Source organism: Pseudonaja textilis, chromosome 15 (genome assembly GCF_049901715.1).
Source record: "Pseudonaja textilis isolate UNSWEBS1 chromosome 15, rPseTex1.2, whole genome shotgun sequence".
NCBI lineage: Eukaryota > Metazoa > Chordata > Lepidosauria > Squamata > Elapidae > Pseudonaja > Pseudonaja textilis.
Genome location: NC_142004.1, coordinates 10,483,068 through 10,503,151, shown reverse-complemented (window position 1 = coordinate 10,503,151; position 20,084 = coordinate 10,483,068). Strand labels below are relative to the sequence as shown.

Genomic DNA, 20,084 nt, shown 5'->3' with positions numbered 1-20,084 from the left:
TGCCGAAACCCGGGATCGAACCAGGGACCTTTAGATCTTCAGTCTAACGCTCTCCCAACTGAGCTATTTCGGCTGATGTCATCTTGGCTCTTCGTCCTCCCCTTCAAGACCCGGAGATCCTCCTTCTTTCACCCCCCCCCCTTTTTTTTTTTTTTGCAAGTTGCAACTTCCCCTAATGCATTAAACCAGGGGTGTCCAACCTTGGGCAACTTTAAGACTTGTGGACTTCAACTCCCAGAATTCCTCAGCCAGCTTTGCTGGCTGAGGAATTCTGGGAGTTGAAGTCCACAAGTCTTAAAGTTGCCCAGCAAAGCTGGCTGAGGAATTCTGGGAGTTGAAGTCCACAAGTCTTAAAGTTGCCAAGGTTGGACACCCCTGCATTAAACTGTTCCCCACTTTTCTTCAGTAGGGCTAGCCCGGCAGTTGCCCTCCTGCCCCACCCTGAAGACCTCTGTGTGTGTGTGTGTGGGGGGGGGTCAACTGTCGTGTGTGGGGGGCAGAAATCCTGGAGCCCTTCCCCCCCTTTCAGTCTCCGGACAACAGGCAGGGTTGCGTGTGGGGGGGGGTTAATCCCCCTCCTTGTATCTGTTGCATTGTCAGCCGCCCCCCTGCGAGAGACTTGAGGGAGGGAAGGAAGGAGCCTCAGAGGCAAAAGTCAGAGAATCCAATGAAGGAATTTAAGAAAAACAACAACCCTATTCTGCGAGGTAGAAAGGATGTGTGCGGCTTTGGTTAAAGAGTTTTTTTTCCCCCTCGTTTTTGGAATTTACTTTATTGGAAAAGAAAACGTCGAGCCTCCCCGTCGGGGAATCGAACCCCGGTCTCCCGCGTGACAGGCGGGGATACTTACCACTATACTAACGAGGAGGAGCTCCGGCGCTCTTTCCCGAAACAGGCCAGTTAAGTTGCGCACATGCTGATTGCATGCTTGTTCTCGCCTTCTTTCCCTCCCGGGCTCCTTCCTCCCTTCCTATCTTCCCCTCCCTCCCTCTTCCCTTCCTTCCTTCCTCCCCCTTCCTTTCTACTTCCTTCCACCCTTCCTATCTTCCCCTCCCTTCCTCCCTCTTCCCTTCCTTCCTTCCTTCCTCCCCCCCTCCCTCCCTTCCTTCCTCTTCCTCTCTTCCTCTCCCTTCCTTTCCCCTTCCCCCACATCTGCCTTCCTTTCTAGTCCCTCCCTTCTTCCCTCCCTCTTCCCTTCCTTCCTTCCTTCCTCCTCCTCCCTCCCTTCCTTCCTCTCTCTTCCTCTCTTCCTCTCCCTTCCTTTCCCCTTCCCCCTCATCTGCCTTCCTTTCTAGTCCCTCCCTTCTTCCCTCCCTCTTCCCTTCCTTCCTTCCTCCCCCTTTCTCCTTCCTTCCTCCCTTCCTATCTTCCCTTCTTTCCTCCCCCCTCCCTTCCCTTTCTAGTTCCTCCCTCCCTTCCTATCTTCCTCTCCCTCCCTCTTCCCTTCCTTCCTCCCCCCTCCCCCTCCCTTTCTACTTCCTCCCTCCCTCCCTATCTTCCCTTCTCTCCTCTTTCCTCCCCCCTTCCTTCCTTTTCTAGTTCCTTCCTTCCTTCCTATCTTCCTCTCCCTTCCTTTCCCCTTCCCCCCACATCTGCCTTCCTTTCTAGTTCCTCCCTTCTTCCCTCCTTCTTCCCTTCCTTCCCTCCTCCCCCTCCCTCCCTCCATTCCTCCCTTGTCCCATCTCTCTCTTTCCTTCCTTCCTTCCCTCCCTCCCTCTTCTGTCTTTCCCATAAAACAAAAACCGACCAATCCAAAGGCCCAGCTGGCTTTGGGTGTCCTGCTGCTCTTCAAACTGGGTCCTTGCCCCTCCCGAAGTAGCCCCAAATTCTGGATTCCGCCGCCTCCCCCCCGATAGTTGCAGCTGTTCCTGATTAGCCTTCTCCTCCTCCCGAGCGGGAGGCGCTTCTGTCTGCACGGGAAAAAGTTGCACGTGAGAAGAAGGAGAAGAAGAAAAGAAAAGTTTTGGAAGGAGGGAGGAGGAAAAAAAAAAAAGGTAACAATGGAATAGCTTTGTATTTCCCGCTGGAAGGGTTTTGCCCGGGAAGGGGATGTAGCTCAGTGGTAGAGCGCATGCTTTGCATGTATGAGGCCCCGGGTTCAATCCCCGGCATCTCCACGTTTTTTTCTTCTCCTCCCCCGTTCAGTTGTTTACGACCACAAGAGAGCGCCCCCACCTCAAATTTCTGTCGTTAAGTGAGGAGCTTGTTAACTTTGAGTTTTGGCCCCCATTTAAAGACTTTTCTTGCCTTGTTTGCTAAGGAAATCATTGCAGTTGATCAGTTCAGAACCCAGCAGTGAAGTGAACCTGGCTTCCCCATGGATATGTTTACCCTGCTCAAAAAAAATAAAGGGAACACAAAAATAAGACATCCTAAATCTGAATGAATGAAATATTCTCATTAAATACATTGTTCATTACATAGTTGAATGTGCTGACCACAAAATCACACAAAAATTATCAATGGAAATCAAATTGAGCAACCCACGGAGGTCTGGATGTGGAGTTACACTCAAAATTAAAGTGGGAAAAAAACACTACAGGCTGATCCAACTTTGATGTCATGTCCTTCAAACAAGTCAAACTGAGGCTCAGTAGTGTGTGTGGCCTCCATGCGCCTGTATGACCTCCCTACAACGCCTGGGCATGCTCCTGATGAGGTGGCGGATGGTCTCCTGAGGGATCTTCTCCCACACCTGGACTAAAGCATCCCCCAAATCCTGGACAGTCTGTGGTACAACCTGGTGTTGGTGGATGGAGCGAGACATGATGTCCCAGATGTGCTCAATTGGATTCAGGTCTGGGAAACAGGCGGGCCAGTCCATAGCATCAATGCCTTCGTCTTGCAGGAACTGCTGACACACTCCAGCCACATGAGGTCAAGCATTGTCTTGCATTAGGAGGAACCCAGGGCCAACCGCACCAGCATATAGTCTTACAAGGGGTCTGAGGATCTCATCTCGGTACCTAATGGCAGTCAGGCTACCTCTGGCGAGCACATGGAGGGCTGTGCGGCCCCCTAAAGAAATGTCACCCCACACCTACTGACCCACTGCCAAACTGGTCATGCTAGAGGATGTTGCAGGAAGCAGAGCGTTCTCCATGGCATCTCCAGACCCTGTCACGTCTGTCACATGTGCTCAATGTGAACCTGCTTTCATCTGTGAAGAGCACAGGGCACCAGTGGTGAATTTGCCAATCTTGGTGTTCTCTGGCAAATGCCAAACGTCCTGCATGGTGTTGGGCTGTAAGCACAACCCCCACCTGTGGATGTTGGGCCCTCATACCACCCTCATGGAATCTGTTTCTGACCGTTTGAGCAGCCACATGCACATTTGTGGCCCGCTGGAGGTCATTTTGCAGGGCTCTGGCAGTGTTCCTCCTGTCCCTCTTTGCACAAAGATGGAGGTAGCGGTCCTGATGCTGGGTTGTTGCCCTCCTACGGCCTCCTCCATGTCTCCTGATGTACTGGCCTGTCTCCTTGTAGTGCCTCCATGCTCTGGACACTATGCTGACAGACACAGCAAACCTTCTTGCCACAGCTCGCATTGATGTGCCATCCTGGATGAGCTGCACTACCTGAGCCACTTGTGTGGGTTGTAGACTCCATCTCATGCTACCACTAGAGTGAAAGCACCGCCAGCATTCAAAAGTGACCAAACCATCAGCCAGAAAGCATAGGAACTGAGAAGTGGTCTGTGGGTTACCACCTGCAGAACCACTCCTTTATTGGGGATGTCTTGCTAACTGCCTATGCTTTCCACCTGTTGTCTATTCCATTTGCACAACAGCATGTTGTTCAGTGTTGCTACCTAAGTGGACAGTTTGATTTCACAGAAGTGTGATTGACTTGGAGTTCCATTGTGTTGTTTAAGTGTTCCCTTTATTTTTTTGAGCAGTGTAGAATAACAAGGCCTGAAAGGGACCTTGGAGGTAATCTAGTCCAACCCACCGCCCAAGCAGGAGGCCTTACACCGTTTCTGGACTTTGTCAGAATGGCACAAAAGGGGACCCCGGGGACACAGCAATGATCATAAAATGAATCGGCTGGCAAGCATCTGAATTTTGATCCGGTGAGTATGGGGATGGCACAAAGGTCGTAACTGTGAAAAATGGTTGTACATCATTTTTTTCCCAGTGCCATTGTAACTTTGAACCGTCACTAAATGAACTGTTTTTAAGTCAGGGACTACCTGTACAAACCATAGAATTCCAGGGCTGAAAGGAACCCTGGAGGTCATCTAGTCTGACTCCCTGCCCGAGGCAGGAGTTCTTACGCCATCTAAGGACAGATGGATGTCCAATATTCAGCCAACTGATCCAACTTCTTCTTTTGCATCCCATTATAGGTAGTTCTTGACTTAGCATTGGTTTAAGTGACTGCTCAAGTTACAACAGCGCTGGAAAAAGTGATTTAGGACCGGTCCTCGCACTTACGACCGTTGCAGCATTGCCCACATTTGTGGGCTCAAAATTTGGGCATTTGGCAACTGGGAATGTATTTACGATGGTGCAGCATGCCGGGGTCAAGGAATCTAGATACAGATTAACAGAGTTGGAATTGACCTTGGAGGTCATCTAGTCCAACCCCCCCCCCCCCAAGCAGGTGATGGCCAGCAACGTCAATGAAAGCAGGAGACCCTACACCATTTCTGACAGATGGCAGTCCAGTCTCTTCTTGAAAACTTCCAGGGATGAAGCTCCCACAACTTCTGAAGGCAACTTCTGTTCCGTTGAATATAGAATGCCAGACTTGGAAAGGACCTTGAAGGTCATCTAGTCCAACCCCCTGCCCCCCTCACCCAAGCAGGAGACCCTATACCATTTCTGACAGATGTCCAGGAAGCTGGGTCCTCTTAACGTGATTCTCTTTAACCACTGCTGTCAGATCCGTGTATCTGCCATTCTTCAATGGAAGAAGGGAGGCGGTTGGTACAAGTAATCCTTTTTTTTAATATAACCTGAATATCTTAATTCTCGTATTGAATCTGTATAACTTGCACATAATATACAACTGGGGACTGGAGCCCAGAGGCCTGGAAACTTGTCCCCTCTTGGAGAGACAGTGTGGTGGGATTCAAATATGTTCAAAAGTTCATTCTTATCGTTTGAAGGGGAGAGAGTTTGAGCCTTTACAACTGCAGTGCTCCACTGGACAATGGCGCCAAAGAAATAAAACTGGGCATGGCTTGCTTTGCATTGCTTAGCAACGGAAATTCTGCTATTTACAACGGTTGCAGAATCTGTTCCACTGAATATAGAATAACAAGAGTTGGAGGGGGACCTTGGAGGTCATCTAGTCTAAACCCCCCTCCCCACAAGCAGGTGATTGCCAGCAACGTCAATGAATGAATATATAACGCCGTTATTGGCCAAGGAATGGCTGAACCAGTGGATTGGATGAAAACCAATTTATTTCAGAAAACCCTTTGGGGTAATATCCAAATACGGACAGGAAATGCTTCCGTTGCTTTTTTTAAATAATTACTATAGGGGATTTTTAAGGCCAGAAGAGGTATAGGAAAATTTAGGAGATTTCCCTCCCCAAGACATCCGTCTTCTTATATTTGTAATTTTTTTTTGTTTTTGAAAGAGGCACTGGATACCAAGTAAATCCATTCGACTTCATTCATCCGTCTTCTTGTATTTGCAATTTTTTGTTTTTGCAAGAGGCACTGGATACCAAGTAAATCCATTCAATTTCATTCTTTCCAACTGGATGATCAAAAAACCCCCCCCAAAACTGGAGTTGTTCCATGGACATTTTTACAACTGCAACTGGGATAGAAAGCAACCATATCTGGAAAGAAAAATCTGCTCATTGCAACCAGCCATAAGCATTCAGAATAAAACCTCTGGATTGTGTGCATGTCTAAACAAAGGAAAATAAATAACCAAACACCAACAGCAAATGTTCATTCAGCTATTATATTTACAAATAGCTGCGGCACCCTGTGGATACAAACTGAAAAATGCCATGATGAGTGTCTTTTAAACGTAAAGAAACAGGTAAAAAGATACTCAAAACTATAGTTTTTTTTCCAATATGAGGTGGCATATTAGACTATTCCCTTTCTTGATACTTATCTCTTACAAAACTTGGAATAACTGTAGTTAGTTGTTTGTTTGACCCTGCTAAATCTTTATGTTTGTGGCTCAGGTTATTTGTGTGAACCAACCTATTGGGACGTATATTTAAGCCAGGTTTCTGGAGGAAAACATAATCACCGTGGCTTAGCCAGAAAACCATGATTAAAGTAAATGCTGCTTAATGGAATGCAAGATCCTTGCCACTGAAATCCACGGTTTTTCAAACTTTGCTAGCTGGGGGAATTCTGGGAATTGAAGTCCAAACTTCTTAAAATAGTGCTCAGGTTGAGAAATATTGGATGAGCAGCCATAGAGTCTGTTCTCAAGAGAAGCCTGGAGGATTCTGGGAGTTGAAGTCTTAAAAGTTCCCAAGGTTGGGAAACACTGAATTTCTTTTGTATGAAATGATGTGCATTGCTTTTGTTCACTGGAAAGCTGCTGCATTCAGCACGGCTGAACATCTGCACGATTATTATTTTTTGCAGGTCGCAAATATCACGTGTTGTGCTCCTTGGCAGGTTGCAAATTGCACACGTTGCCTCTTGGGATGACAAATGAAGAAAGGTTTAATCTTTCTTCCCTTTCCTTGTGCAATTACGGATCTTGCTTTTCCCAGGAAAATCTTCATGGCCATTTCGGGAAGAACGCAAGCTGGAGAGTTCCTGGCTCAAACATTCACCGCATCAACGCACCGGAGGCCACATTTTAGCAATTTCCTCGTGAGTGACTTCTGGAACCCACTGGCAATATTCAGCCAATAAATCTGAAATGAGAAGATTAAAATTGGAGAAAGGAGTGAGCTGTCAGTCCGCTGTGATTAAAAGTTTCCATTCCTGAATTTAGTTTGCAATCGTGATTCACAATGACCACAAGTCTTTAGTGGCATAATAAATAATTTAAAAAAAAAAACCTGAAAAAAATATTTTTAATGCTTACATTTTGGATTTTTCTTCCAGGCTAGCTGTAAAGTGTCCCGGTTATCAGCATTTTCAGAAACGAGCGCTTGAAGTAAAGATTCTGTCCTGGGCTGAAGTCTATAAGGAAAATCAAGCAAAATATTGAATCCAAAGGGGCAAATAAAACCAACTTTTGATCAATCAGTGTGCGGCAGCAGCCAAAAATGCTAATACAGTCCTTGGTTGTATAAACAGAGGCATAGAATCAAAATCACGCGAAGTATTAGTGCTGCTTTATAAAGCCTTGATAAGGCCACACCTGGAAACATCCAGTTTTGGTCACCACATTTCAAAAAAAGATATTGAGACTCTAGAAAGAGTTGCAAAGAAGAGCAACTAAGATGATTAAAGGCCTGGAGGCTAAAACATAATAAGGAACAGTTGGAGGATTTGCGTCTGGCTAGTTTAGAGAAAAGAAGGACTGGGGGATATGACAGCGGTCTTCCAGTATTTGAGGGGCTGCCCCAAAGAAGAGGGGGTCAAATTATTACCCAAAAACCTGAAGGCAGGACAAGAAACAATGGATGGAACCTAATCAAAGAGAGAAGCAACCTGGAATTAAGGAGGAAGATCCTAACAGTGGAAACAATTAATCAGTGGAACAGCTCGCCACCAGAAGTCACGGGTGGTTTTTAAAAATAGTTTGGATAGCCATTTGTTTGGAATGGTATGCTTGAGCAGGGGGTTGGACTAGATGATCTCCCAGGACCTTCCAGCTCTATTCCGATTCTGATTCAATCAAAGGTAAGCATGGGAGCAAATGTAACAGGTCCCTGGCTCTCTGGGGTGGAAAGAGACAGATACACAATTTTCACACCCCGTACACAAGTAGAGGAGAGAAAGCCCACGACTTACTTGGACCAGGTCTTCAGCATTGTGACTGGGCTCGACAGCAGGCAACGGCGGTAAGCCGCCAACGATTTCACAACCTAGGAAAAAGAAAAGAGAGCCACTGGATTAATCTATGTATTTTATGAATTCGACACCCTGATGAATTTATTGAATTTGTTCGATGACTCGTCACCAACTTTTTAAGCTGCTGTATTCATATCCAAGTAAACGCAGTCTCCAAAAAAAAAACATGATTAAATAAAATGTAAAAGTAGGAAATTAATGGCCTAGTTGTTGCTGGATCACAACTCCCGTGTGCAGCTAATTTGGCTACTGCTGGGTGGAGAACTTGGTATTTGTAGTCGAATGCAATTAACGGGCGGGTCTAAGGTTGGGGAAAATGCTTAAAATTCAGTGAAAGTCTAAAACAGCAACGGATCACGGCAGAAGACGAGATACAGATACAGTCCTCGTCTTATGGCCATTGGTTCAGAGACCACCTGAAGTTACGATGGGGCTGAAAATGGACTTACGACCAATTCTCACTCTTATGACTGCACCTGACAGTTGCAGGGTCCTGGGGCCACATGATCGCCATTCCCAGGTTCGCTTAATGACCACAGCAGAAAGGCCATAAAACTGGGTGCAATCGTATTGACAACTCGCTTTAAGGTTGTGTCGCTTTAGTGCTCTAAGTTCCGGTCCCAACTGTGGTCGTTAAGTTGAGGACTGGCTGTAAAAGCGAGGCTGGCACTCACCTTTCCTTCCAGGAGAAACCTGGCAAAATGTTTGAAACGATCAAGGCCTTCGGGATAATCAACCTCCACCGCAGGAAGCGGCCAACCGACCCGATCTGTAGGAAGAGAAGAGAGCTGAACGAATATACAGGTATGTTGTGGCCCGCCGGTGGCTGGTGGAGCCGGCAGCAGACTCGGATGGTAGTGAGGAGGATGGGCAGGTCCTGGAGGCTGAGGAAGGCTCGGACAAGGGCTCTGCATCAGAGGCAGAGATGGGGCCAGGGCAGGCTGGCAGTCATCAGTTGCCTTCGGGCTCAGACAGCATTGAGGCGGAGGAGCAGCTGGAGCCAGTTCCCAGCCTGCGCATGCACAGAGCTGCCAAAAGGAAGGCACAATTATGAACTCAGGGTCGACATGGGAGTAAGGCCACAGGTGGACTATTTTGTGATGCATTTTTGAATGTTCAGGTGCCTGAATTGCATGTTTAATGAATAAAAGAGCTAATAATAATATCAGTGATATTTGTGATACATTGTTGAATGTTCAGTTGACTGTGTTTCATGTTTAATGAATAAAGTTAAGATAAGAACAACAACAACAATAATAATAATAATAAAATTTGGTTCATTGACATTGTAATATCTGGTGATGCACGAATTGTAGACACGCAGCAAGAAAAAAATCACAAAGTATCGGGACTTACAAATTGAAGTTGAGCAACTTTGGAAAAAGAAATTGTGTGTTATCCCAATTGTAATTGGAGCCCTTGGAGCAATATCTAAAGGGCTACCTCACTATTTGGAAATTCTGAATGTATCAGACTTGAATACCCTGATTCTACAAAAAACCACCCTACTTGGAACAGCTTATATCCTCCAACGCTACCTAAACAGTTCCTAGCTCCTTGGTTAGGACTTCACAGTCGAAGGCTATGAATCTCACTAAAGATTTAATTATAATAATAACAATAACAATAATAAACTGACTACAAGCATCAGCATGACAAAGCCACAACAATGGTACATTGGAAGATCTGCAAGAAATATCATTTGCTCGTAAGCAAGAACTGGTGGGACCATAAAATAGAAAAAAGTCATAGAACATGAATAAGTGAAATTGCTCTGGGACTTCAGAATCCAGACAGACAAGCACCCACCATATAACACTCCGGACTTAACCGTTGTCGATAAGAACGACAAAAAAGTCTAGATAGTGGATGTGGCAGTGCCTGGAGACAGCAGAACAGAAAAGAAAGAACTGCAGAAGATAACAAAATGCAAAGATCTACAAATAAAAATAGAACGTCTGTGGCAAAGGCAAGCAAGGGTAGTACCAATAGTACTTGGGTGGGTGCTGTTCCAAAACAACTGGCGCATCACTTGAACACCATCAATGGCATTGACTAATTTGCCATCGGTCAATTGCAGAAGGCAGCTTTCCTTGGAACAGTTTCCATCCAGCGGCGAGATTTGTAAACGCCATTAAACTTCCATATTCGCTTATCCCAGGTCCTGGGTAAGGACTCGATAGGTAGACAAAAATGCCAAACCCAGTCTGAACATCTGGCTGACTGTGCGATGAATAATAATAATAATAATAATAATAATAATAATAATAATAATAATAACAACAACATCTTAATTGCTACAGGGATTCGCTTAACAAGTCATACCCCGGGGCAAAATTCATTTAACAACTGTCTTGCTGAGCAATGCAAATTTTGGCCTGACTTGCAGTCATAAGTCAAGGACCACTTGCACAATAATATAGAAAGTGGTTCTGAGGCACACAAGCAGGATTTGCCTAAAGGTAGCAGAATCACAACTGAACTTCTGTTTCTTTTGTGGTGGACTGGTAAGGAGAAAAGAAAGATAATTTAATTTCCTGGGGAAAAACAGACTTACAGAAGACGCTGGGCCTGTGGCAACGGACATGGCCAGTTTCGGGACAGAAAAATGGAGGCGGCTCTTCCAGGGGCTTTTCAAAATGGCAGTAGGGGGGCAGGAGAAGAGGGATCCACTCAGGTTCAATTGCCGAAACCCCTTCAGAAGGGAGAGAAGCCAGAAAAAAAAATTGGGAGAAAGCAGGAGTTTAGATCGGCTAAAAAGTGACACAATACAAATGATAATTTCCTAAGCTAATATGGTTGCAATATATTATTTTCGGATTATTTGGAGGTGTCTTTTCCAGAGTTGGGCTGCTGCCGGTTCGCACCGGTTTAGGCAGACCGGTAGTAAGGATTCGGCACAGTTCAGCGAACTGGCAAATCCCACCCCTGGCTGGCCCCACCCCCACCCATTTTGGGGCCAAAACCGACCTGAAAACGGCCCGAAAAACAGCCTGAGAAATGGCCCCAAACCCAGGCCATATTGGGGGAATTTTGGGGCCATTTTTCAACTGTTTTTTGGGCCAAAAACGCCCCCCCAAACACCCTGAAAATGGCCTGGGTTTGGGGCCGTTTTCAGACTGTTTATCAGGTCATTTTCAAGCTATTTTCTGGGATAAATACAGCCTGGGAAAACTGCCTGAAATTGGCCCCAAAACACTCTGGTTTTTGAGTCGTTTTCATGCAGTTTCTTGGGCTGTTTTCGGGTAAAATGACCTGAAAATGACCTGAAAATAGCCCCCCAAACAGTCTGAGAACAGTTTGAAAAAAACGGCTGAAAACAGCCCCCAAACTGGCCAAAAGATCAGGTGGGAGCGGGGCCATCCAGCGGCGGGATTAGCCCCAACTGGCTGAATCCCACCTCTTCCTTTGCGGCGAGCGGCTGGGAGGCGGGGCTGGGTGTGATGAGTGATGTCACCCACCCAGTCACATGACCAATTGGCCACGCCTACCGGTTGTTAAAATATTTGCAGCTCAATGCTGGTCTTTTCTCTCTCCTCCGGTGTAGATTCTTTTCTTAAAGGAATATTAACACACACACACACACACACACACACACACACACACACACACACAGACAGACAGAAGTCAAGGAAGGGAAAAGAGGCGCCCGCTCACCTTTCATGTACATCTTGGTGGTTTCAACGATTTCCTGATACACCACAAACTCCGGGAGCTGCTTAAACAGGATGGAATTGGGGTGGATGAAGACCGGATCATCCAGCAGTGGCGTCTAATTTGGGGGCGGGGGGAGGAGGGAAGGAGGGAGGGCAGAAATAGGAAAAGAAAGAATTAAAAAATTCCCATCTAGCACAAACCAACAGCAACCTCATCTATGCAGCTAAAAGTCCTCTGTAAAGATTATGTGACATTTTATAACAATACTACCTACTTATCATATTATATTACTTTATTATATCTATTAGTAAACCAGCAACTATTAAGTATAACATACGAGGAACGTTTTTCTTCCTCTCTCTATTCCTTTATTCCTTTCTTTTTCCCTTCTTTCCTTCCCTCCCTCTCCTATTCCTCCTTCCCTCTATTCCTTTCTTCCTTCCCTCCCCTATTCCTTTCTCCCTATATTTTCTTTCATTCATCCTTTTTCCTCCCTCCTTTTTCTTCCTTCCTTCCCTCCCTTATTCCTCTCTATTCTTTTTTTTTCCTTCCTTTCTCCCCTCATCTATTTCTTCCTCTCTATTCTTTCATTCTTTTCCCTCCCTCCCTCTTCCTTCCTTCCTTCCTTCCTTCCTTCCTTCCTTCCTTCCTAGTTTCTTAATTTGTTTCCTCTATTTTTAGAGATGGCTTCAATTACATCTGTCTGTGTTTCAATACACTGCGTTGTTCTGTCTACCTTTTTTCTTCCAATTTGTACATAACATTGATTAAATGAATTCCAGAAGCAAACTGCTGGCACTTAAAAAGGAGTCTGAGAGGCAGACCTTGTAGCCGTTTTTCCACTTCTCATCAAGGAGTTCATCCGCCTGGATCCTTCGGGCAACGTGATCTCCCAATCCGGCCAGGACGATCTGCCTCAAGAAAGTGGCCTGTTCTTCTGTGGGGGGCTTCATTTGGGGGTCAACGAAGAGCTCTGAACCCGGGCAAACGGCATTCACTTGGGAAGGAACATACACACACATCAGAGGTGGCATTCAGCCGGTTCTGACCGGTTGTGGAGAACCGGTAGCGGAAATGTGGAGTAGTTCGGAGGACCGGCCAATCCCACCTCTGACTGGCCCCGCCAACCCCATCTCTTCTCTGCCTCCTATTGAGTCCCAGTCAATCGGCTGGGTCTCCTTTGGTTGCCCTGCACAGGAGAACGGAGCTGGAAAGCAGGTTAGTGGGGTGGGGAGGGAATGGGGATTTTGCAGTATCCTTTCCATGCCACGCCCACAGGACCAGCAGTTAAAAAAACCTGTTTGAATCCTCATCACTGGTACACGTACACATACCAAGATTGTGAGAGTCAAGGGACGGACGGAGGTGGCCCCACCTGAATGATGCTCCCAAGACAAGGAAGAGCAGGTCCCAAGGAAGACAGCAGGTGTGGAGTCTTACCTGCCGTGGTGAGCTGCCCGCGCAGCCGCCGGATTTCCACCATGGCCTTGTAGCGCAGGCCATTGGAGCTACAGAAATGAGGAGTGCATCCTGCATACTCACAAGCCCCCACGGCTCCTGGAGTAACGGAATAACAGCGTCTCACTGTCAGGAAATTCCTCCCTAGTTCTAGGCTGCTTCTGTCCTTGTTTAATTTCCATCCGTTGCTTCTTGTCTTGCCTTCAGGTGCTTAGGAAAATAGCTTGACCCCTTCTTCTTTGGGGCAGCCCCTCAAATATTGGAACACTGCTCTCATGTCACCCTTAATCCTTCTTTCCATTAAACCTGAATCCAACTCCAGCCACTGGTCTTCATACGTTTTAGCCTCCAGTTCCCTAATCCTCTTGGTTGCTCTTCCCTGCACTCTTACTAGAGTCTCAGCATCTTTTTAATCGTGTGGTGACCAAAATTATAAAGTGGTACTAACACTTCAAGTGAGCATGGGGGGTGTCTCTTATTTCTGATGGAAACCCTTGACCCATTGAAAGTTTACATCCCCCAACCCAATCGACAAGTAGATAGGTCAGTTTTACCAAGCATCACCATGAGATCTCCCAGCTTCTGGGAAGGTCCTTGGCCAGCCCAAATCCTTTGCATCTGTGCCATACGGGCTCTCTTCCCTTTCAGATTCTCATGATCTTCTTCATTCAGGGCAGGCCTGCATTTAAAAAAAGAAAAAAAAAAGAATAAATGAAGGATTCGATGAAACAATCGTTCCATCGTGCAGGCCACAGAAATGTCCCTAGTTACTGATTTGGGGTGGAAAACGAATGTTTTAGAGGAGGGGAGAGTGAAATGTGGAAGGAATACGTGATAATGAGAGGAATCTTAAGTGTCAAGTTCTCAGTTAGCTTTATCAAACCTGATGTTTCTTTCTACCATATTACTAAATTTGCAGATGATACAACAGTGGTGGGACTCATCTCCAGGGTGGATGAATCTGCCTACTGAGATGAGGTGGACCAATGGTTGCTTTTGTGGTGTGGAGACAATACCTTGGTCCTCAACCCCAATAAGACCAAGGAGCTTATAGTGGACTACAGAAGGAATAGATCAGACATCCAGCCCTTGCTTATCAGTGGAGCGTGGCCAGTTTAAAGTTTCTGGGTGTTACCCTAAAAGAGGACCTGACCTGGGGGGCTCACATTGAAGCCCTGGCCAAAAGGGCCCAGCAGAGATTAGACTACCTGAGGCTTCTCAGAAAACAACAACTCAAACGAAAAACTGCTGTTGACCTTCTACCGCTGCACCATAGAGAGTATCTTAACTGACGGCACCTCTGTATGGTTTGCCAATTGCACAGGGGCAGATAGGACAGCGCTCCAGGGGGTTAACGTCATTGCCCAGAGGATCCTGGGTTGTCCTCTCCCCTCTTTGGAAGAGCTTTATAGCTCCCCTGCCTTAAGAAAGGTTCAAAACATTCTCAAAGATCCATCTCATCCTGGGGCACCCTTTTTTTTGCACTATTACCATCTGGCAGACGGTACAGAATATTCAAAACAAGGACAAAAAGGCTGAAAAACAGCTTCTATCCCATAGTGCAATATTAATGCGATATCAGGGGTTTTCAATTCAATGTGTGGAGTGTGAGAATGTGTGTTTGTGCTTATTTTCATAGTCATAAATTTTACACTGAAGATGGTGCAATGACTAAAATGACTAAACTCTTCCAAATCCATGGACAAATCGGTGCCATTTTTAAGAGTTGGAGCCCATAAAAACCACTGAGTTTCTCGGTAGCCCCACCGTGGCTTTACCTGTTGAATTCTTCAAACAGCTCCCTCACCGTCAAGGCCGAGACTAAGGCGATGGTGTAGGGCAGGCAGTGATGCTGTTGGCTCAAGGCCAGCATCTTGGCGTAGCGTGGGGCTACCGGGAAGGAGGCCATGAGGACGCCCAAAGGGCTGATGGGACAGCTGAACTTGGCTTCCTGCAGCTTTCCCAACCTGGAAGAAGGGAAGAAGAAGAAGAAGGGCATTTGGAAGAGAGGGAAGGAAGGAAGGAAGGTGGTTAAACAAATGAAAGGCAAGTCAAGGATTATCTTTCGACCAAGTACTAAAAAAAATGGACTCCATCCCACCTGCTTGATGTTCAATCCTTTCTTTTGAAGAACTAAAATTCTTCAAATTTTAACTCTAAATTAAAGCTAATACAATCCTGGGTTGTATAAACAGAGGCATAGAATCAAGATCGGGTGAAGTATTACTAGCAGCTCGAAAGCATGTAAATGCAAGTAGAAAAATAGGGACCCCTTTGGTGGAAGGTAACAGCGTTCCTCCATACACCTTCGGCGTTTGGTCCTTCTGGCCACATGACCATGGAGACGTCTTCGGACAGTGCTGGCTCTTCAGCTTTGTAACAGAGATGAGCACTGGCCCCTAGAGCCAGAAACGACTAGCATGTGTTATGTGCGAGGGGAACCTTTACCTTTGCCATTGGTGCAGCCCACACAAAATACAGAATACATCTCAATAATGAGAGACACAGACTTCAGGGGATAAATAGGACTGCAGAAAAAAACAATTACTATCAACCTGCCTTCCATTGAGGACCTGTATGCTGCACAAGTCAAAAAGAGGGCTGTGAAAATATCTACAGACCCCTCGCATCCTGGACATAAATTGTTTCAACTCTTTCCCTCAAAATGACACTATAGAGCCCTGCACACCAGAACAACTGGACACAAGGGGAGTTATTTCCCCGAACGCCATCACTCTGCTAAACAAATAATTCCCTCAACACTGTCCAACTATTTGCTAAGACTGCACTACTATTGTATTAATCTTCTCAACACTCCTTATCACCCATCCCCTCCCACTTGTGACTGTATGACTGTAACTTTGTCACTAGTATATCCTTACGATTTATATTGACTGTCTCCTAGTATGATTGGATTGCTTATCATATCCTATGGCTATCATTAAGTGTTGCACCTTATGATTCTTGACTCTTGACGAATGTACCTTTTATGTACACTGAGAGCATTTGCACCAAGACAAATTCCTTGTGTGTCCAATCACACTTGGCCAATCAAGAATCCTATCCTATCCTATCCTATCCTATCCTATCCTGTCCTGTCCTGTCCTGTCCTGTCCTGTCCTGTCCTATCCTATCCTATATTCTATTCTAATTCCATTCCATATTTTCTATTCTAATTCCATTCCATATTTTCTATTCTCTTCTATTCTCTTCTATTCTCTTCTCTTCTATTCTATTCTATTCTATTCTATTCTATTCTATTTCAATTCTATTCTTAACTCTTGACTAATTTATCTTTTCTTTTATGCACACTGAGAGCATTTGCACCAAGACAAATTCCTTGTGTGTCCAATCACACTTGGCCAATCAAGAATTCTATTCTATTCTATTCTGTTCTATTCTATTCTGAAAGAAAATTCTTAAACCCAAGTAAGTAATAGAACTAGGCACACATTTCCACATACATACATACAAAAATACTACATCGGTATAGACATATTAACTGTTACATTAGCACTGTAAGTCTGTCCTATTAAATCTGATTGTAGTGTTGCGTTTCGTTTAAAAGTCTAACAGCCCACGGATAAAAGCTATTTGGCAGCCTATTTGTCTGGCTAGCTATGCTTCTGTATCTCCTGCCCGATGGGAGGAGAATAAAGAAATGATGTCCAGGGTGTGAATCATCCCTCAGGATCCTTCCTCACTCTGCTGGGACAGCGGGACCTGGCGATATCATCCAGTGTGGCTAGGGGGCAACCCTGGCAGCCCATATCCTGATGGATTCAACAAGAAATTTCAACTGCCATCTGTCAGAAACGGTGTAGGGTCTCCTGCTTGGGCAGGAGTGTGTACGTGTTGGACTAGATGACCTACAAAGTCCCTTCCGACTCTTGTTAATCTATCTAAGGTCAGCTACTCCACACCAGGACACGTCCGAGAGGGACGTCTCCAATGGATCGGATGCTGCATTACGCAAAGGTAGACTCGGAATTGTACCCAACTGCGTTTGTTCTAAGTTCTTCTAGTTCAGCGTTGGCGAATCTTTGGGGCACCGAGTGCCGAAATGGGAGCGCACACTGGGGAGGGACCACCACAAACCGGAAGAACACTGGGAAGCTGAACTTCCAGTTTCTGCATGCACGCCAGCCACCCGGTCGGTCTTCCAGTTTCTGGCAAGCATGCACGCGCGAAGAGGCAACAGGCAACGGCTGGCAAGCCCTAGGTCCGCCATTTCCAGCATGCGAGCCGTAGGTTTGCCATCCCGGTTCTGGTCCCTTTCCGTCTTTCGTACCTTCCAGACGTGGCGGGAGCCTTCAAGGCACCAAGGGCGATCAGCAATTCCTCCGCGGCCTTCAGGGCATCGGAGGACGGAGGGGTAGGAAATGGGAAGTTGATTACCTGCAGAGAGGAAAGAGACGACCGGTGAGATGGAGAGGTTACGTGCGGTATAGTCCTGGGGTGGTAGGAGGGAAGGACCTTGGCGGATGGAAGGAAGAGGGGCTTCCCTAGCGAACAATCTCAGCCTTACAAGAAATAATTCAACTTTCACCCCCCCGCCAAAAAAAATGAAAAAAAAGAACAAACAAAAGCTAGGAAGGAGATTGACCAAACTCTGAATGCCTTGACCTCATGACTACAACTGGGACTGGAATTAACATCGCTAAGCGAGGTAATCGTTTAAGTGAGCCATGCTTGATTTTATGACCATTTTTTTTTGCCATGGTTGTTAAGCAAATCAGAACAGAATAGAACAGAGTTGGAAGGGACCCGAGCAGAAGACCCTTATATCCCATTTCAGACAAGTGGCTGTCCAGTCTCTTCTTAAAAACCTCCTTCAGTGATGAAGGATCTACAACTTCTGGTGGCCAGCTGTTCCACTGGTTCACTGTCCTCCCTGTTAGGAAGTTTCTCCTTAATTCCAGGTTGCTCCTCTCCTTGGTTAGTTTCCACCCATTGCTTCTTGTCCTGCCTTTCTGGTGCTTCCTTTTTTGGGGGGAAGCCCCTCAAGTAAATCCAACTTTTCCTATCGGCTTCCAGTTCCGGAAAAGCTGGCAAACAGGAACTACCCTGTTATTTTGATCCAATGACCACAGGGATGCTGCAACGGTTGTAAGTGCGAGGACAGTCACAAGTTCCCCCATTTCCCACCCCCAGGGACGTTGTAACTTCAAAATGAATGAACGGTTGTAAGTTGAGGAACACCTATCAAGGAAGCGCCTAAAAATATGGGACTCCCACCTTCTCGATGTTCAACGCTTTCATTTGCAGGATTAAATCGTCCACGGGTCGCCTGGTGATCTCGGGAGCAGAGAATGGCTCAAAATCGCTGAACACAGCTGAAGAATAGAGCCTGGATATAGAGACACACACAATAGAGACACACACAAAAGTGAACAACGGAGATCAAAGCAATCCTTGGAAAACAACAACAGCAACGAGTGGCTAACAAACATCTGTTTTTAAAGAACCGTGCTAATCCCCTTGTTGTGTTAAAAAAAATAATCCAAGATGATTTAGGACTGGGATGGTGACAGAAAGGGGTTTTAAAAAGGAAACCGAAGTGTGTGGGCAAATATTGTCCATATGTACACTCAAACACACACCATGCACACACTAAGGCTCTGCCTTTCCAAGGAGCCAGCTGCCCAAATCAGAAATTGCTATCTTCACTCAGTGGGTACCAATTGCTGATCCTCAGAGCTAGGGAATTAAAGACGTTTTCCCGAAAATTTGGGCATTGGTAGAAGAGAATATTTGTAGTTCAGGATTGAACTGGGAGGTCCTTGGTGCTCTCTGAGCTGGGTTGGTTTTTTTTTGCAGACGTTTCATGACCCGACTAGGTAACATCATCAGTGCTGGAAGGGAGTGGAGATTGGCAGGAGGTGAGGAAGAGGAGGAGGAGGATTATTGTGGGGTCCTTGGTGCTCTCTGAGCTGGGTGGTTTTCTTGCAGACGTTTCATGATCCAATGAAGTAATATCATCAGTGCTAGAAGGGAGCGGGGTTTTCCCTCTGTTTATAGCAATATCAATATTCCTTAGATTTATATACCTCTTCATAATGCTTTCCAGCCCCCTCTAAGCGGTTTACAGAGTCAGCCTCTGGCCCCCCAACTATTTGGGTCCTCATTTTACCCACCTCAGAAGGACGGAAGGCTGAGCCAACCTTAACCCTGGTGAGATTCGAACTGCCAAATTGCAGGCAGTCAGCAGAAATAGCTTGTAGTCCTGCACTCTTAACCACTGTGCCACCGCGGCTCATCATACGAGGTATTCTGACTTACAACGGTTCATTTCGTGACCATTCAAACTTACAGCGGCACTGAGAAAAGTGACTTACAACCTTTTTTCACGCTTACAACCCTGGTAGCATCCCCGTGACCAAAATTCAGACGCTTGGCCAACTGGTTCCTACTTACGACCGTTGCTGTGTCCCTAGGTCAGGTGATTTCCCCCTTTTGCGACTTTCTGAAAAGCAAACTCAAGGGGGAAGCCACATTCTCATGGAAGCCGCGTTCCTACCTTATCAACTGCGGCGATTCACTTAACAACTGTGGCAACTATGGTCGTAAAATGGGGCAAAACTCTCTTAACAAAGGTCTCCCTTAATAGCATACATTTGGGGACTCAATTGTGGCTGTAAATCGAGGACTGCCTGTATACAAATACCAGACCAACAACGAAGCAACAAAAACAGGCTAGTATAAAGGACACACTGGGAGGGCAAACCGTTAGTATATAAAAATAAGGGGAAACTCCACTTCCTTTCAGCACTGATTATGTTACCTAGTTGGGTCATGAAATGTCCACAAGAAAACCACCAAGCTCAGAGAGCACCCAGGATCCCACAGTCCTTCTCCTCCTCTTCCTTCTCCTCCACTCTGCAAACCCTTGCTCCCTCCTAACACTGATGATGTTATCTAGTCGGGTCATGAAACGTCTGCAAGAAAATCACCCAGCTCAGAGACCACCAAGGAACCTGCAGCCCCGCTCCTCCTCCTGTCTTCTCCT

The 20,084-nt window shown here is 46.1% G+C and overlaps 1 protein-coding gene and 3 non-coding genes across 4 annotated transcripts in view; 1 reads left to right on the top strand and 3 right to left on the bottom strand.

Moving 5' to 3' along the window:
- Nucleotides 1–73, bottom strand: TRNAF-GAA (transfer RNA phenylalanine (anticodon GAA)). The gene has a single exon. It is a non-coding gene; the product is annotated as a tRNA-Phe (tRNA).
- Nucleotides 74–795: 722 nt separating this feature from the next.
- TRNAD-GUC (transfer RNA aspartic acid (anticodon GUC)) lies at nt 796–867 on the bottom strand. The gene has a single exon. It is a non-coding gene; the product is annotated as a tRNA-Asp (tRNA).
- A 1,178-nt stretch (nt 868–2,045) lies between these two features.
- TRNAA-UGC (transfer RNA alanine (anticodon UGC)) lies at nt 2,046–2,117 on the top strand. The gene has a single exon. It is a non-coding gene; the product is annotated as a tRNA-Ala (tRNA).
- Nucleotides 2,118–5,911: 3,794 nt separating this feature from the next.
- The window catches only part of DHX37 (DEAH-box helicase 37), a 33,662-nt gene continuing 19,489 nt past the window's right edge, over nt 5,912–20,084 (bottom strand). The window contains exons 16-27 of the mRNA XM_026716213.2: nt 18,314–18,425; nt 17,367–17,473; nt 14,854–15,042; nt 13,630–13,754; nt 13,058–13,174; nt 12,442–12,614; nt 11,618–11,732; nt 10,518–10,655; nt 8,635–8,729; nt 7,901–7,974; nt 7,026–7,123; nt 5,912–6,852 (exon numbers count right to left, since the gene is read on the bottom strand). Coding sequence (XP_026571998.2) covers nt 6,773–6,852; nt 7,026–7,123; nt 7,901–7,974; nt 8,635–8,729; nt 10,518–10,655; nt 11,618–11,732; nt 12,442–12,614; nt 13,058–13,174; nt 13,630–13,754; nt 14,854–15,042; nt 17,367–17,473; nt 18,314–18,425 — 1,423 coding nt within the window. The 3' untranslated portion in view covers nt 5,912–6,772. The remainder of the gene's footprint in view (nt 6,853–7,025; nt 7,124–7,900; nt 7,975–8,634; nt 8,730–10,517; nt 10,656–11,617; nt 11,733–12,441; nt 12,615–13,057; nt 13,175–13,629; nt 13,755–14,853; nt 15,043–17,366; nt 17,474–18,313; nt 18,426–20,084) is intronic.